We start from the raw sequence: 18,409 nt of genomic DNA on the forward strand, positions 1-18,409 counted from the left end.
CCCTTCCCACCATTACCCTTCCAAGGTTCATTCATTAATTCAGCAAAATGACCTGAACCCCAGCATTGTTCAAGAAGTTGGGGACATGCAAGAGAACAATAGAGCCTTTGCCCACTAGGAGCTCCTGGTCCATCTGGGGAAAGTTTATTTTCTGAATATGCATGTTAAATACAATATCTCTGTAAAAGAGAGGTAAAATTTTCATCTATAGGATGACATTATTATCTACACTATAATCAGATGAAATGATTTAGTCCTCAATGACTTAGACAAGATTAACCCCCTCCCAAAAAAAAAAACCCACTCAGCACTCTTCATTAGCTTCCTCTAGCTAAAACTGACAGAGGAAACTGGTGTTTCTCAAGCTATGTTCCTCTACAACACTAGTGTCCCATGAACTGCTAGGCAGACTCCGTGAGCAAATATTATCCTTCCTAGGATCTGCAAAGTGGGCCTGGGACTCTCCATCCTTAACAAGCTCCCCAGCGACTCAGATGTGCAGGGGGCTGAGGAAGGTTATGGAGCGGAGCCTAACCCTAGGGTGCCGTCTCTAGGATGGGTGGGTCCTGGGACGCCCTAGTTGCAGAGGTCTAAGAGGAGGGGGAGAGGCAGGGCCAGCCCCCAGCCCCACCTGTTCTTCTCAGAGCCTCCTGAGCTTTCCCTTTACTGGCGAGGGCCTCCAGGACCCCTTTCTCTGTCACTGCCATTCTGGTTTCACTTGGAATAAAGTTATTAATAAGATTCCTGATCTCTCTGGTTTGTAGGTAAAAGTATTACTAAAGAGACCTTTTATTTTAAAAAGCAAGGGTCTAAAATGTATTCTCTGGCTTCCACTTTCTGGTTTTTCATAGATAATCCCTATATAGATGCCATTTAAAATTACATGGATTATTTTAGGAATTATCTGCTTTCTAATTATAATTCTTAGAAAATTGGTGGTTCGTGCTGGAGCATGGCAATCATACAGATGAGAAGTTTAGCACACAGACTGATGGCTTTTCATGCTGTGTCAGGGGTCTCCAGAAGTACCACCACATTCAGAGTTTCAACAGGACCCCAGGATTCAGCATAAAACTGTACTTATGACTAAGATTTATTAAGGAGGTACAGCCAGATTGGACAAAAGGACACAGCAGAGTCTGGAGGGATCCATGAAATCTCCCCATGTGGGATCCCAGAGAGCACTCCTCCCCCAGCAAGAAAAATGCGGCAGCACGTGTGCAACGTTTCTGCCCAGGGAACTGTCGGAGATTCAGGACCTGGGGTTTTTATTGGAGCTGTACTGGTAGGCACCCTCCGCCTAGCACATAGCTAAACTCTACACTCCCAGAAGGAAAACAGGTGTTCAGCATAAATTATGTTGCTTGCACAAACAGCCCAGCTAGTGAGCTACTCTCAGCAGTGAGGGATCAGTGGGAACAAACCTGCCTCACCAGCAGGGCTTTCGAAGGAGAGCAGACTCCAGCCTGCCACATTGACTCTTTACTGCACATTTCGGATTACTATGTGTAGCTGTTTTTCAAGTGTTTTCCATGCTGGTATCCCAGACCCATTAAAAGATTTTTCTTTCTTTCATCTTTCTTTCTTTTTCTTTTTCTTTCCTTCCTTCCCTCCTTTTTCTTTCTTTCTTTTCTTTCTTCTTTCCTTTCCTTTCCTTTCCTTTCCTTTCCTTTCCTTCCTTCCCTCCCTCCCCCCCTCTCTCCCTTCCTCCCTTCCTTCCTTCTTTTCTTTCTGATGGAGTCTTGCTCTGTCACCCAGGTTGAGTGCAGTGGCGCCATCTCAGCTCACTGCAACCTCCACCTCCCAGGCTCAAGTGATCCTTCAACTTCAGCCTCCTGAGTAGCTGGGACTACAGGCACACACGCCACCATGCCTGGCTAATTTATTTTAAACTTTCTTAGAGAGATATCCTATTTAATAATAAATTGTAATAGATTCATGAGCAGACAATAGAAATATATTGGATTTGTTTGTGTTTTTTATGTATGTGTTTTAGTCCTTATTGCCTACTCAAATGCAACATCTTCATTATCATTAAAAATTATACATATGTTTAAATAACTCCTGATGTTATTCTAAAATTTATATCCTTGAAAAATGTTTTTGATCGTGTCTTAACCTGGTGACCTGATACCTGTGAAAGCTGAGGGCATTTTCCATAGAATTTTTCAAAGTTCTTTTGACAAATTGAAATGAAGAGTTAATAGGATACATCCAACCACTGCAAGGATTTGTAGTGTGAAATTTTATTATTCTATACAGCTATAAATTCAAAATTGATTTGAATAAGCAATTTGATGTAATTCATATTTATAAAGATATAGGAAAAATCTTTTGATATTCTAAAGCTTGCATTTATCCATGGTACAAATTATATCTTTTTGTCAATTTGAATTTGAAAGCTTTTATGAAATCTGTTTCTTCTTAACTAGCTGCAGAAAATCCTTTTATCATATAAATTAAATGATAAATTCATAAGAAATCACTGAATAACCTTCTTTCAATTTCTTGCTATATGATATATAATGAAAGATTGCAGTTCCCACTAACACAGAATGTTGTCCCAATTTCCTGAATCCAGATTCACAGAGATGATCTTTTTAAATTCCATTGCTAAAATGTATTAGAAAGTTTGTGTTGGGATCCCCACAAAGCCCACTCTACCCAAGTTTACCAGGAAATTTTGGGAGGAGAGGTTTAATGAGCTCCGTCATTTATAAAATCGTCAGTGCTGATAAAAGAAGGAAAGCTTTGAAAGCTTCAAGACTTATACCTGCTCATGGTCAGCCTAACTAGCTTAACTTGAAATACACATGAGATGAAAGGTCACTGTGCCTGTAAATTTCAGCAAACTGTATAGGAACGTGAAACATCATTGTGCAGTTATACAAGTACTGTTTACTTCCTGGCATGAATAAATGTATCTGTGAGATGCACCATTAAAAAAAAAAGATAATTTGTTAAGGATAAAATAGAAACCTGCCATACCTGTAGCTATCTTGGAAAAATTGTTTCCACTCTTAAGAAGTTATGATGTATCATTTACAGTTTCAAAAGAAGACTAGGCATAAATATGTAAAAAAATTTTTCACTATTATTTCAGAGATAGGAGCTTTGTTGTTCATTTACTTACTATGTGAACCATTCATATTTATCAGGGCTGCTGAAGATTTATTGTCACAAATTCAGGAAAATTACCAGAAGCCTCTGGAAGAATTGGAGTTATTAAAAGAAGCAGCAAACCACCTCCTTTCAAAGCACAACAATGAACTAAAGGCGGCTGAGGCGCTTGTGAGGGAAGCCGAGGCAAAGACCCAGGAAAGCAACCACCTGCTGCTCCTGGTCAATGCCAACCTGAGAGAATTCACTGTGAGTCTGACTCGCTCTCTCCTTCTCAATTAGAACAGGTAACAAAATACTTCAATGTAAGCAATTAAAAGTGAGCCTGGTGTACTAACTTCTGCTCATAGCATTAGGCACAAAGCTCAGAAGCAGAGTTGCTTTTATGAAGCATCCTTAAAAGACCATTTCTGCTGTAGGATAAAAAGCTACATGTTCAAGAAGAGCAAAACCTGACCTCAGAGCTCATTGCCCAAGGAAAAGGATTGATAGATGCTGCGGCTATACAAACAGATGCTGTGCAAGTTGCTCTAGAGGTGAGTTACAACTCAGCACAGCCACCATACAGTTTTTAAAGAAACTTCACACATCTTGTCTGTATGCACACATATCTGTTATTAAATAGATGTGCATATATTTACAATATTAATTTCTCCATGTAGCACTTAGAGCGTTACCAGGATGAGCTATTTTTATGGACTGCCAAAATCAGGCACCATGTAGATGACCTGGTCATGCACATGTCCCAAAGGAAAGCACTCGACCTGGTCTACAGAGCTGAGGATCATGCCGCTGAGTTCCAGAGACTAGCAGATGTTCTGGACAGGTAGGACCACATCCTTGTGGGAATGTGAGCACTTGCAATTTCTTGATCAGAGAAAATAAAGTTGGATGTTTTTATCACAGTGATGGGTCACTCTTCTTCCTTTGTGTAAGAATGAGCACTGCTGTTTTATTTACCTGGCAAGTTGGATTTCCTCGTATCTGCTAACATAGCTACCATTGACATACATATATGATGGAAAAATGCAAATAATGGGACAGGACTTAAAACACATAGTATGCTACAGTATCGAGCCATCAAGGCTTTGTTAAGGACCTACTGAGTGCTCAGGGCTTTGTTAGGTTACAGGTGGGACAGAATGAGGTTATTAATTTCTTTACAGATCTTGCCTTTTTGGAGTATGATTTGGGTGGAGGATGTGGCTGCCCACTCTCTACCTACAGAAGTGTTAAGATTGTCTTTTCCAATCCCTGAGAGATAGCACCTCCAATTATTTTCTACTGCCTCAAAGTCTGCCATTGTAACACAATTACTTTAACTTATATTTTTTGGATATTTAAAAAATATGTACTAAACTTGCTAAAAGTGCCTTTATACAAGAAGCACAATTTTAGGCCAGTTGTTTCAAACTTGTCTGCACATTGGAATAATCTGGGGAGCTTGGTAAGACACCGATGCCTTTGTCCCTTAGCCACTGTCCTCCTAAAAATTGTGACCCAGAGGGTCTGGGATGTAGCCTCAGTTTTTTTTAACCCTCAGGTGATTCTCATGTGCAGCAAATGTGGGAACCAATGTTTTGGGTGTTATTAGTGATTTACACAATACTGTGAATTAATTGGTAAATTTCTTTTTTTTTTAATTTGCTATGCATTATGGGTGGAAAGTCTGACCACACTGGGAAGATGTATGTGTCTGTGTGTGCATGTTCTGTGGAAAGGGAAAGATGAGTATCTCCTTATTTGAAAAATACTGACATAAAAGATAAGTTTACACAACAAAAACAATTAAAAATGATAAAACATAGAATATTGCATAAATTACGTGCTAGACTGAGTACTGTTTCCTAATATGTCATAGGGCTCAGTAGTGGAAAATGGCATTAGATACCAGCTCTTTTCATAAGCTTTCATCCTTTCCCCCAGAGAGAGAAAAATATTCTGACCATACCTAGCTAAAACAAGATCTTTATTACTTCATATGAGTAGCAGACGCAATTTGGTGTGATACACAAAGTTAAATTATTATCTTTTGTTTATAAGTAACAGAATTTTGCCAGTCCAGTAGTAACAAGCAGTAACTGCCAATACTCGGTCCGGGAATTGCAGTTCCCACTAACACAGAAAATTGTCCCAATTTCCTGAATCCAGATTCATGGAGATGATCTTTTAAAATTCCATTGCTAAAATGTATTAGAAAGTTTGTGTTGGGATCCCCACAAAGCCCACTCTACCCAAGTTTACCAGGAAATTTTGGGAGGAGAGGTTTAATGAGCTCCATCATTTATAAAATCATCAGTGCTTGGACTCAATAACCTTGGAAAAGAAAATGAAGTGAATTACTCAGCAGGCAAAAATGAAGTGAATTACTCAGCAGGCAAAGACGTGCCCATTGCCAGACTTCATTTTCAAGATAGAGAGCACCGACGACATTGTGCCTTTACCAGTTACCAAGTTTCTAAGCAATGTGCCTGCTTGTTAGAATGATGTGCAGCTGGTTAAAATACTAGTTGATCCTCCTTCACAATCTCTAGTGAATTTTGTAAAATTGTCATATGCTGTTTGAAGGATAAGATTCAGTGGCCTCAGGTCTGCTTAGGAATACTTGTTGGAGGTTAACAAGTACGTTGCAGGGAGTTGATAACCAACGCGAACATGAAGTGGCACCCTAGACACACACAGGATTGGAGCACGGATTGGGGAATGCTGGGGGCAGCTGGTGGAAAGGGATGAGTGGTTGTCTAAGGGAAACAGCAATAGTCTCTTCTTTGGTATTGGTTAAATAGCAGTTTTGAGTGTTATTATGACAAAGGGGCTATGGTGTCTCGAAGATTACTTTTGAAGTTACATGGGAACCCATAGGTTGTTATTTTTTACAGATGATACTTTTCTAAGGGGAAAGAACAAAGGATGCTTTCAAAACTAGTAGGCACAGGATTTTTGTGAGTGAATCGGCAAGTTTGATTTAGTTTATCATAACGTTTCTAAATATGCTGCTTTAATAGTAACCTTGAAAATGTCAGAGATGTGTCCCTGAATGCCACCAGTGCAGCCCATGTCCATTACAACATCCAGAGCCTGATCGAAGAATCAGAGGTACTGGCCAGAGATGCTCATAGGACTGTGATGAAGATAAGCCTGGTAGGAAATGCTGTGGGCTTCTTTTTCTGGGCTCTGTGGGAGATGGTTCTGTACCAGGTTTGAGCAAAGACTCAGTGGCCCCAATTTCTGCCTATTAACGTTCATTTCTGGTGGAATCTGTGTCTGGCTTATGTCATCATGTGATCTGTGTTTGAATTTTTTAAGGTCTTAAGTACTTCTTTAGGCAGACTAGAAACCAGTGTAGAAATGACAGCAATCTCACATTTCCTTGCACCAAAAATGATAATGCTACTTGATATATACTGGAGACATTTTTCTTTAACCATGGTGAAAATCTCTATTGGATGGCTGGTTTCCTTCCTTATCTACTTAAAAATGTCTTTGTGGCCAGGCGCAGTGGCTGAAGCCTGTAATCCCAGCATTTTGGGAGACCGAGTCAGGTGGATCACAAAGTCAGAAGTTCAAGACCAGCGTGGCCAAGATGGTGAAACCCCATCTCTACTAAAAAATACAAAAATTAGCCAGGCATGATAGCACATGCCTGTAATCCAGCTACTGGGGAGGCTGAGGCAGGAGAATCACTTGAACCCTGGGGGGCAGAGGTTGCAGTGAGCGAAGATCACATGCCACTGAACTGCAGCCTAGGTGACAGAGTGAAATTCTGTCTAAAAAAAAAACTGCCTTTGTGTTCTCTCACCTCAGTCATTTTAAATTGCTGTATGTGGTACCTGGCTGACTTTCTTGCTGGGAACGTGGCTGGGGTCTACTCTGATCGAGTCGCTTCCTCCATCCGCAGCAGGACTCCACTGTGCCCTGCTCTCACCATGCTTAAGTGGTTCTGTTTTCCAGTTCTCAGAATCCCTCATTTCTAATGGGAAAGCGACCATGCAGCGCAGCTCCAAATTTCTAAAAGGAGACAACCTCAGCAGGAAGCTTCCAGGTCAGTGTGTGGCTCGGGCAGTTTAGACAGGCAGAGTGAGCATGAGCATCTCACTGAGCATCAGCCTCTAACAATGTTTTCCTAGTGTGAAGCAACTTGAAACTTAGCATTTCTATGTCCCATTTCTATTCCAATTTCCTATCATATAAACTTCCTATAATTTGGCATTTTTATTCTAGTGATAATCTTTCTTTATTGTACAGTTGCCTCTATCTTTAACCTGTCCTTAATGATGAAATCCTCCACTCATTGCCTGAGCTTGGAACCTTCACTGTTCTTCCTAGTGTTTGTTGGGTTATCTTGGATTGCATGTGTTCCCCTAGTTGTCACAGTTCCTTAAGGAGATCACTTATGCTTGATATTTCTTTTACCTTTCTCATGGGACTAACATCATGTTAGACTCATGGTAGGTTCTCATTTAATAAGTATTCAATTAAATCGTAATTGACTTACCCATTTTTCAAAAAAATACCTATGCAGCTTAGTTTCTCCTAAAGTTTCAAGAAAGAATGACTTGGCATATGTAAGGGCGATTTGTCCAATCAACATAAACCAAAATGGCAGCAGGAATCTGTTGTGTAAGAGAAACCATGTAGTTATACAATTTTTGTAACAAATAATGTGCTTTTCACCATAATACATTGTAATATATCAAAAATACCAAGATTTCTGGAGGAGCAAATAGTGGACCGTACACGCAGCTTATACCCTTTACAGATGACTTACTTCCAAGTCTTAATGCTGGATCCTTCCACAGCTGTCTGAACCAAAGGCCGGATATGTGCATAATTTTTTTTTCTGTTTGAGTGACACAGTTTAGAATTTATGTTGTCATCTCACAGTGTCAAAAATGCCTATTGGTGTTGATGGGCTGTAGTTTCAGTCTGTACAAGTAGAGGTACTTCATAGGTAGTGAAATTGGGAACTTGTTGGCAATTAAAATGTCCCCCTTTAACCATGTGCTCAAAATCTAAATGTGATTGTATGTTATGAACAGAAATTTTAAAAATAAAAGCTGTGATCAAACTTGAGAAGGAGATTGAGTTGAGTTCCAGTTGGGTGGCCAGAAGGGAATAGAAAGGGAAGAGGATCGGCCAGAGACACGGGTCGGAGATTGTGAGGAAGACTCCCACCTTAGGGGTTTTACAACCCCGAGGAGAAAGGTGGTCAAGGTTCAGGTGGGGATAGGAAGTTAGTGCATCTGATTAAGACTGAGTGACTTAAACACAGCTCTTCATCCTTGAGCTCTGGTAAAATCAGACATGAAACTCAAGTAGAAATGTTAGTGAAAAAGTCAACAAACAAACTAGAGAAAATGATGTATCAAGCTAGAAATACACTCTCAATTTCTATAATGAATGGTGCTCAGTTTTGCTGGGAAAACTGTCAATATCCGGAGTCTCTTTAGAAAGCTATGGATTCTGTAGATGGTCAAGAATGATAAAGCTGTTGCCTAGGCAACTTTTTAGTAGGCTAACCTCAAAGGAAACACTTTTCTCCCTTTAAATAGGTATTGCACTGGAACTGAGTGAACTGAGAAATAAGACAAACAGATTTCAAGAGAATGCTGATGAAATTACCAGGCAGACCAATGAATCACTCTTGATACTTAGAGCAGTTCCTGAAGGTAAGTGGAAAGGACTTTCTTGCTTTAAATAATGTCTTCTCATTGTAAAAGCGTCACCCAGGAGCATAAGGAAGTCCTGCCTCAAGACTGATCAAGGCTCTAGCTCAAAAAATCAGACTAAGATTGGCAGAATTTTTACTTGCAAAGGAACATGATTTAGAAATGAAAATCACTGCTTTTTAAAATAATGTCACAACACATGCATCAAACTACTAGAATTATAGGCTTAAAAGCAGAGATTGCATAGTACCATCTGAGTTGCTTACTTTTGAAATGGGCTTGACACATTGCTTAGAGGAAGAAGGACCATTGAAAGTCAGCAAGTGAAGAATCTGGAATGTGCTTTACCTGCCTTAGGGGAAAATGCCAGTTTCATTATAAACGTGGCAAACTGAAGACTGCTTGCTTGACCATCTTCTTTGGTGAGGCAGGAAAACATCGGGCTCACTGATCACTTTCACACTGACGATTTAGAAATGTGGTATTCATTAAAATTGTAAATAGGATAATTTTTTACAGTGTTATACAAATGAATTATTGTTTTTTCCTTTTTTTTGTCTTTGAGATGGAGTCTTGCTCTGTCACCCAGGCTGGCATGGAGTGGTGCAATCTCAGCTCACTGTAACCTCTGCCTTCTGGGTTCAAGCAATTCTCCTGCCTCAGCCTCCTGAGTAGCTGGGACTATAGGCATGCACCACACCCAGCTAATTTTGTATTTTTAGTAGAGATGGGATTTTGCCATGTTGGTCAGTCTGATCTCGAACTCCTGACCTCAGATGATTCACCCACCTTGGCCTCCCAAAGTGCTAGATTACAGGCATGAGCCACCATGCCTGCCCTGTTTTTTACTTTTAAAATTGTTGTTGTTTTGTAGAGACCAGGTCTCACTTGTTGCCCAGATTGGTCTTGAACTCTTGGCCTCAAGCAACCCTCTGGCCTTGGCCTCCCAAAGTGCTGGGATTACAGGCCTGAGCCACTGTGCCCGTTCTTTTTTTCTTAGTATCTTTTGAAAAAGTCTTCTGAAGTGCTCAAAGGAGCACTTTAAAATGCTTTAAAGCCATTAAAAACAGGAAGCCTCAAAGTCCTTCTGTCTGCAGGGTTTTTGTTTGTAAGCATGGAAGTTACCTGGGGAAACTGGGCATGGCTGTATTGGCCTTACTTCTTACCTTGAACAATAGAGCATTTTCTGATCTGGAAGATTTTTTTTTGTTTTCTTTTTTATAAGGACACTATGGTATATTTTGACTAAATGCTTAATAACGTTGTTATTTGAAAATAATTTCAAGTTTATAGAAAAGTCGTAAGAAAAGTGAAAAGGCCACCCGTATACTCCTTTTTCAGCTTTTTCTGCTGTAAATGTTTTGCCCCACTTGTGTGTGATTTAATACTTCAAAAATGAATAATAGTGCCTTTTAAAAATCCTCAGCCAGGGCCGGGCATGGTGCCTCATGCCTGTAATCCTTGCACTTTGGGAGGCCAAGGTGGGCAGATCACGAGGTCAGGAGTTCAAGACCAGCCTGACCAATATGGTAAAACCATGCCTCTACTAAAAATATAAAAAAATTAGCCAGATGTGGTGGCATGTGCCTGTAATCCCAGCTACTCAGGAGGCTGAGGCAGGAGAATCACTTGAACTCGGGAATTGGAGGTTGCAGTGAGCCAAGATCTCACCATTGCACTCCAGCCTGGGTAACAGAGCAAGACTCTGTCTCAAAAAACAAACAAACAAACAAACACAAACAAATCCTCACCCAGATTTTCTAGAGTAACCGAATTCCAATTTACCTTGAGTGGGTGTGTAGGCGTTGTTCTGCTATTACTTCCAGCAGTCAGTTAATGTGGGCAAATACCTATTCCTCTAACCTAAGGCATTTTCACCATAGTTGCAGACCTAGGATCCAAATATTTATTATCCAGTCATGAAAGGATGTGGAGAACATGGTTCATGAAGATGAGAAGGGGGTGATGGAAAAGGACTCAAATAAAGAAGTTTAGCTAATTAACACGTAAGACCCTGATCACACAGTGATTGGCCATTGCTTTTGTGATCCCACTGTGTATTGAAATAATACTCTAGAGCATTATTAACAAAAATTATTTCATTTGTACCTAAAAGGGGAGCCTTAATATTGATATGCAGCTTTAATATTGCCATTAAAAACGAGAAGCTCTTAGGCCATTGACCACTGCCTGAAAGAAAAAAAAGCAAACAATCAAGTAACAGGACAATAATATATTTCTGTGTGAAATTACGTTTGGTGTAATTTTATTCTTTTCTCTGTGTGTAAGCACCGAAGTGCGTGCTTATATATATATTTATTTTAGGTATAAGAGACAAAGGAGCCAGAACCAAAGAGCTGGCCACGTCTGCAAGTGAGAGTGCGGTGAGCACGCTGAGGGACGTGGTGGAGCTGAGCCGGGAGCTGCTGACCACATCTGCCAGCCTGTCCAGGGTCAACACCACGTTGCAAGAGACGCACCAGCTACTGCAGGACTCCACCATGGCCAGTATGTCAGTGCCCTTCCTTCCAGCTGTGACCGTCTGCATCATGCAGATGTGGAGCTAGCTAAGCACACACAGTGGTGCATTGTTCACCACGTTTCTGAGAAGTAAAAGGATGCCAACATCTGGATTAGCCTGTATAAAGAGAAGGGCCATGGGCAGTGCATGCTACTGGTGCATGTTTTATCTATGTACGAAATGTCATGGATTTGATTATTAGGGTGCTGTTTTACCTAGTGCATTGTTAATGGAGAATTAATAATCTTTTCCCCCCTCTCCAACTTCCTTGCCACCCCTTGCCTTCTTGTATTTGTTAGCTCTGTTGGCTGGAAGAAAAGTTAAAGATGTGGAAACTCAAGCCAACCTTTTGTTTGATCGGTTGAAGCCTTTGAAGGTGTTAGAAGAGAATCTGAGCAGAAACCTATCAGAAATTAAACTGCTGATCAGCCAGGCCCGGAAACAAGCAGCTTCTGTGAGTTTGGGGCCCTGTGTCTTTCATAACTGGGCTCTCAGTCATGTGTGGTCCCCAGGAATTCATGCAGACACGGCTTTCAGTCACACTGGGTCTCTTAGGACTCCCAAAGACCCAGATCCCAATAATCTGGGCTTCCTCACAGCCCTGTCTAGGTATATTTAAAGCCAATAACTAGCTTCATTTTCTTTGAGTTCTGCTTTTATTCATCATACTTCAAAATGTTGTTAGCAAAGAGATCTCTATGTCTGTATGGAGATTTATCATTGTAGACTAAATTTAAAACTATTAGCCTGGATGATGTGGAACATGTCAAATCTACAGGTTGGCATCACTCTAAGTTTATGGGTTGCATGTGGTGATATTTCTTCATTTTACCAACTTAGTTTTGATGCTCCAAGTAGTCTTTAAAATGTTTGCATAGTATGAGCCTTATCCTGGAGTTGTCTGAGAAAACAGTCTGTATGCACATGAAGGCTGCACAAATCCATGTCACTAAATGCCTAAAGCACTGGACACCTGGAGTGGTTCAAACATGAGAAAATGTTTTACCCACAGCACATGGCACTGGCTGTGCTCTAAGGGAAAAAAGTTTCCTTTTGAGAGAATGTGTAGCTGTCATGTGACTGGGGACTTCGAATGCAGCCTCTGGACTTGCATTTGTCTGCCTGAGTCTTTCTAGGCAAGAAAAAGGAGCACAGGGTTCTCTCTTTTCCCCTCAAGTTTCCTTGCTGTTGGCAAAAGAATGTTGGTAACCGTGAGCTCTGGCTTCCATCTGTTTCAGTTACAGTTGCTAAATACATATAGGCTGGGCATGGTAGCTCACACTCATAACTCCCACGGTTTGGGAGGTTGAAGTGGGAGGATTGCTTGAGACCAGGAATTTGAGATGAGCCTAGGAAACATAGTGAGACCCTGTCTCTACTAAAAACAAATGGTAATAATAATAATAATTATAATTACCAGTCTTAGTGGTATGAACCTGTAGTCCCAGCTGCTCAGGAGGCTGAGGCCAGAGGATGGCTTGAACCTAGGAATTCAACGCTGCAGTGAGCTATGATCACACCACTGCACTTCAGCCTGGACAACAGAGCAAGACCCTGTCTATAAATAAGTAAATAAATAAATGTAAGCCCAAGGAATGGTTCTTGATGCTATGGTTAATACCAAACTTAGACTCTTTAAGACTAATGTAAGATATATATGCAAAGAATTGCTACTCAAAGAAATATGTAGTAAGTGCAATAATTTCTCTGTAAATATTTGCCGAGTGAATAAATGTGTTACCTCTCCATTGGCCTAATGATGATCAAATATCCTCTCTGTGTCAGGCAAAAAGATTCCCAGGTGATAAGATCCTTGTCTTTAAGGAATTAAATCTCATGTGAGCAAGATGATTTCCTACATAAAATAACTTATTAAAAACTAACACTGATTTTCTCATGTTTAAACACTTGACTAAATGAAATCATTTATATTACCATCTGATATGTCACTTTTTAAACATGAATCATTGTGTATTATCAAGAGAAGAAACCTGCCTCAGTGAAAATTCATTACAGAATAGCATTACTGAGCTGCCGGTGAGTGTCACTAAATGATGGGGACACTTTCATTTTCCTTCTACAGATTAAAGTTGCTGTGTCTGCAGACAGAGATTGTGTCCGGGCCTACCAGCCTCAGATTTCCTCCACTAACTATAACACCTTAATACTAAATGTTAAGACACACGAACCTGATAATCTTCTCTTCTACCTGGGTAGCAGCACCACTGTAAGTTATGGACATTTGAAAGACAACACTGAGTCTTTTATGCATTTCTAGATTTTTCTGAATTTTTACTTATTTGGTAAAAAAAAATAGTCCTTAGTGAAATCTCTAAATCTCCCATAGGGACTAATCTTTGTTAAAATGGTAGCATTAGATTAAAAATGAGCAAACGACGAAATTGAATGCCTGTTAGAAGGAAAGTGACATTTCTGAAGGATGCCATCTTAATCCCAAGCCCTGGGGATGGAACTTTTTTGTGATTCCCCTGTGACCCCTGGAGTGACTGAATATCAGAATCATTAAACTTCCCTCAAGTTTTTCTTGCCAAGGATTCCAGTGGTCCCCAGATGGCAAGTGCCTATGAAAGGTCTTTGCCAGCACTTTGGGAGGCCGAGGCGGGTGGATCACAAGGTCAAGAGATTGAGACCATCCTGGTCAACATGGTGAAACCCTGTCTCTACTAAAAATACAAAAAATTAGCTGGGCATGGTGGCGCGTGCCTGTAATCCCAGCTACTCAGGAGGCTGAGGCAGGAGAATTGCCTGAACCCAGGAGGCAGAGGTTGCGGTGAGCCAAGATCGCGCCATTGCACTCCAGCCTGGGTAACAAGAGCGAAACTCCGTCTCAAAAAAAAAGGTGTCTTTGATACCTTGGGTGTGCCAATGAGAACAGAAGCCTCGGGTGTGTAGGGCAGAAGATGTTCACAAGCACATGTAGCATCTGAAATGTCTTCTTAGGAGATCAGATGCAAAGCACACACAAGTCTATGACAGGGGTGGGGTCTCATGGCTCCTGTCTTACTACGTATTTCACTTCTGTATCTTACCTTGGAGACTGGGAAAACGAGCAAGCTCAGCGCCTTCCCTGGTGCTCCCTGTGGACTGCCTGTGACCCTCAACAAATTTTCCTGGGGACTCTATGGGAGGCATTGAGGAGGGCCATGCCAGGCACACAGTGAGGCGCAAATGTCCCTAGGTCTGTGAGTCACGCCCCAGCTCTAGGGAGGGGACCATTTCAAACAAAAGAAAATAGATTGTGCAGTTTCGCTTTTTATTAATTCATTTATTTTTAAGCATAGAGAAAACACCATAAGAATTGAGTCTTTAAAGTGTTCTGGTGATCAGCAAACAGTCCACTGTGTAAACTGATCCCCGCTCACGCCCTGCCCCCAGTCTGATTTCCTTGCAGTGGAGATGCGGCGAGGGAGAGTGGCCCTCCTGTGGGACCTGGGCTCCGGGTCAACACGCTTGGAGTTTCCAGACTTTCCCATTGATGACGACAGATGGCACAGTATCCATGCAGCCAGGTGGTAGATAATGTTCTCTCAGAGCAGCTCTCTTTTTAAAAGTGTGTCTTGTAATAATTATATGCTTGTAACATCATGTAATAGGCTTTGAAACTTCTGGAAAGTCAGCTTATAACCAAACAATACTTAGTTTAGGTTAGCTGTAGAATTAAGCATTTGTTACAAATGACAGAACTACTTCTTCTTTAAGGCTGAGTAGTATTCCATTGTGTATTTGTGTATAAAATACATTTTCTTTATCCGTTCACATATTGATGGTTAATTATTCCACATCATATCCAAAAATCATAACATCCTTTTGTACCTCAGAAGTATGTACAACTATAATTTGTCAATATATAATAAAAAATTAATTCAAGGCTGGGCACAGTGGCTCACACATGTAATCCCAACACTTTGGGAAGCCGAAGCAGGTGGATCACCTGAGGTCAGGAGTTCATGACCAGCCTGGCCAACATGGTGAAACCTTGTCTCTACTAAAAATACAAGAAAATTAGCTGGGCATGGTGGCAGGCACCTGTAATCCCAGCTACTTCAGGTGGCTGAGAATCGCTTGAACCCAGGAGGTGGAAGTTGCAGTGGGCCGAGATCACACCATTGCACTCCAGCCTGGGCAACAAGAGTGAAACTCTGTTTCAAAAAAACAAAATAGTTCAAAAAATGTTTTAAAAAGAAATTAAGGTATGGATTATTTTTCTTGGTACAGGAGAAACTAACTTGTTACCAAAATCAACAATTAAAAGAAGAAAAAACTGAGAAGCTTAGGTTACCTCTAGAATGCCTAAAATGTCTAAAAGTTTAGGTTACCTCTAGAATGCCTAAAATGTCTAAAAGTTTAGGTTACCTTTAGAATGTTACCTTTAGTGACCAGGAATGGTGGCTCACTCCTGTAATCCCAGTATTTTGGGAGGCTGAGGTGGGAGGAGTTTGAGCAACAAGGAGTTTGAGATTAGCCTGGGCAACATAGTGAGACCCTGTCTCTAAAAGAATTTAAAAATGTATCCAGGCACAGTGGTGTGCGTCTGTAGTCTTAGCTACTTGGGAGCCTCAGGCAGGGAATCACTGGAGCACAGGAGGCCGAGGCTGCAGTGAGCTATGATCACACTACCGCACTCCAGTCTGGGAGACAGAGCAAGACCCCGTCTCTAAAAAAATTAAAAATAAAGAATATTACTTTTAGAAAGTCTATATGTAAGGCAGCCAACCTGGTAAAATGTTTATTCCCCGGGAAAGAGGAGTAAAGTGTGGCATGATAGAAATTGCATGTGGCTGACAGTGCATTGCATGTAGACAAGGACAGAAAATAAGAATGCAGGTGGGGGGGTGCATTTTCTTAAAATTCAGGCACAAAGCAAAATTCTTCCTTTTAAAATCCTTCTCCAGAGGTAATCACTTTTTGAGCAGCTTTAAGTGTATGTTTTCTTTTCACTTTTCCATAATGTTATGGTGTGTTGGGAATTTTTTTATCTACAAAATGGGATAATATTTACAGAGTAGACATATCTTCAGATACAGTTTAGCTCAACTCGAATGTTTTAAGCAGGGAGGCAACATGATGAAATTTCTGTTTCAGAAGAGCTACTCTTTAAGATTTTGGGGTAGCAGGCAAGACTGGAAGCCAGGAGACCAGCAGGGGGTGCTGTTGCAGGGCACTCTGGGAGAAGCGGATGGTGGGTGTGCAGGAAACATGGGGATGTATGTATGCCAACTTGAAATTCTGAAAGTTCCTTTTGCAATTCTTTGTGACCCTTAGATTTGGAAACATGGGTTCACTGAGTGTAAAGGAAATAAACTCAAATCAAAATCCACCAACAAAAACAAGTAAATCCCCTGGGACAGCTAAGGTTCTGGACGTAAACAATTCAACACTCATGTTCGTCGGAGGTCTTGGAGGACAAATCAAGGTAACATTCTGAGAATTCTTCTGAACAGGACTGATTGGCTGATTTTTATCTATATATAAAAGTCATGAGCCGGGCAGGTTGGCTCTGGCCTGTAATCCCAGCACTTTGGGAGGCTCAGGCAGGCAATCACCTGAGGTCAGGAGTTTGAGACCAGCCTGACCAACATGAAGAAACCCCATCTCTAATAAAAATACAAAATTAGCCAGGCTTGGTGCTGCATGCCTGTAGTCCCTGCTACTCAGGAGGCAGGAGAATCGCTTGAACCCCTGGAGGCGAAGGTTGCAGTGAGCCAAGATCACACCATTGCACTCTAGCCTGGGCAGCAAGAGTGAAACTCGGTCTTAAAAAAAAAGTAAATAAAAGAGTCATATGTTTAGATGGTGGAATATATCCTAGGCAGATGAAGATGTTTCTGCTCCTGCTGTTTTGCTTCCTGACAGTTCCTCTGCAGAGTTGGGTTGGTTTTGTATAGTAAAGGGTGATGCTTAATCTGTAGCATAAATGGAGAAAAAGCCAATGGCTCATCTTGCTATTTGGGTTTCTTTCTGAATGATTAACAGGAAATTCAATGCTCCATGTTAATTTCTGTGAAGTTTCTTTATCTCTAGTCTAGCTCTAGTTGGTAGCTGATTAATACTAATTAGTGTTTAGCAAAAATGCCCACCATATTTATTTTATTCTATCGGTTATTCTCTCACCAAACATAATTGCATTTATTTGGACGTGGTTCAATGCTCTGAAGTGGGAGTCCAGGTCTCAGGTCCCACTGGGCCCTCTCTACCAATCACACTCTTGGCTGGCTGTTTTTTCATCTGTACAACACGCTTTTCTCTATCAACCCTGGTCACTGAGATGATCTTTAAGATCCTGCCCAGTCATCACTCATTCCACTTCATAACTGGAAGGAAATCCAGTGATTACAAATTGGCATTTTTTCTAATGTTCTCTCTAACAAATTTGGATCTGTTAGACTGAAGCTCCCAGGGAGAAATTTTGTGCACTTGGAGAATTTATTTCGCTTTGTCAGCTATGTATTGGTTATGTTTGTTTGCATTAGAAATCTCCTGCTGTGAAAGTTACTCATTTTAAAGGCTGCTTGGGAGAGGCCTTCCTGAATGGAAAATCAATCGGCCTGTGGAACTATATTGAAAGGGAAGGCAAGTGTCGTGGGTGCTTCGGAAGGTAAGAAGTCCATGATTTAGAACATAGTATGTCTTTCTGTTAACATCTGAAAAATGCTGAAATAATTTATTTAAAAAATGCACATCAAGAAAGGACAGAGTTTGTGATATTGCTGGTCTTATTGCAAAGGATATAATGTGGATTAGTTACTGAGAGCAGCACGGGTATCATTTTTAACCCTTTAAAAAGAAGTAGTCTTTTTCCTATATCTTGTATGCTTTGATCATGGATCATAAATCCTAAAAGTTTCAGACAATTTCTCAAACGACCTTCTGTCTCAGAGAGCCACAGCCAAATCTTCAGTAAATTATTGTACATTTTTATTTTGAAAATACCTCCAAGGATAAGAATTTTTTCATGTGTGGTCAATTTTTACAGATAAGTACTTTTTAATTCCAAACCAAGTTCTATAATTCCAGAAATAAAATGCATTCAGAAATAGAGAAAAATCAATATCTTTTTGCATATATTGATATAAAGACA

General features: G+C 40.7%; 1 protein-coding gene across 3 annotated transcripts in view; it reads left to right on the forward strand.

Moving 5' to 3' along the window:
* LAMA1 (laminin subunit alpha 1) overlaps positions 1-18,409 on the forward strand; it is a 177,656-nt gene that overhangs the window by 129,717 nt on the left and 29,530 nt on the right. For 2 of the 3 annotated variants that reach the window (XM_008979513.5, XM_035270593.3), the window contains exons 37-48: positions 3,159-3,369; positions 3,540-3,656; positions 3,783-3,946; positions 6,126-6,261; positions 7,072-7,162; positions 8,673-8,789; positions 11,115-11,297; positions 11,610-11,764; positions 13,394-13,537; positions 14,707-14,840; positions 16,594-16,744; positions 17,802-17,926. In XM_008979513.5, the coding sequence (XP_008977761.4) occupies positions 3,159-3,369; positions 3,540-3,656; positions 3,783-3,946; positions 6,126-6,261; positions 7,072-7,162; positions 8,673-8,789; positions 11,115-11,297; positions 11,610-11,764; positions 13,394-13,537; positions 14,707-14,840; positions 16,594-16,744; positions 17,802-17,926 (1,728 nt within the window). The remainder of the gene's footprint in view (positions 1-3,158; positions 3,370-3,539; positions 3,657-3,782; positions 3,947-6,125; positions 6,262-7,071; positions 7,163-8,672; positions 8,790-11,114; positions 11,298-11,609; positions 11,765-13,393; positions 13,538-14,706; positions 14,841-16,593; positions 16,745-17,801; positions 17,927-18,409) is intronic. The other variant, XM_035270592.3, reaches the window with a different exon arrangement.

Source organism: Callithrix jacchus, chromosome 13 (genome assembly GCF_049354715.1).
Source record: "Callithrix jacchus isolate 240 chromosome 13, calJac240_pri, whole genome shotgun sequence".
In the NCBI taxonomy this organism is placed as follows: domain Eukaryota; kingdom Metazoa; phylum Chordata; class Mammalia; order Primates; family Cebidae; genus Callithrix; species Callithrix jacchus.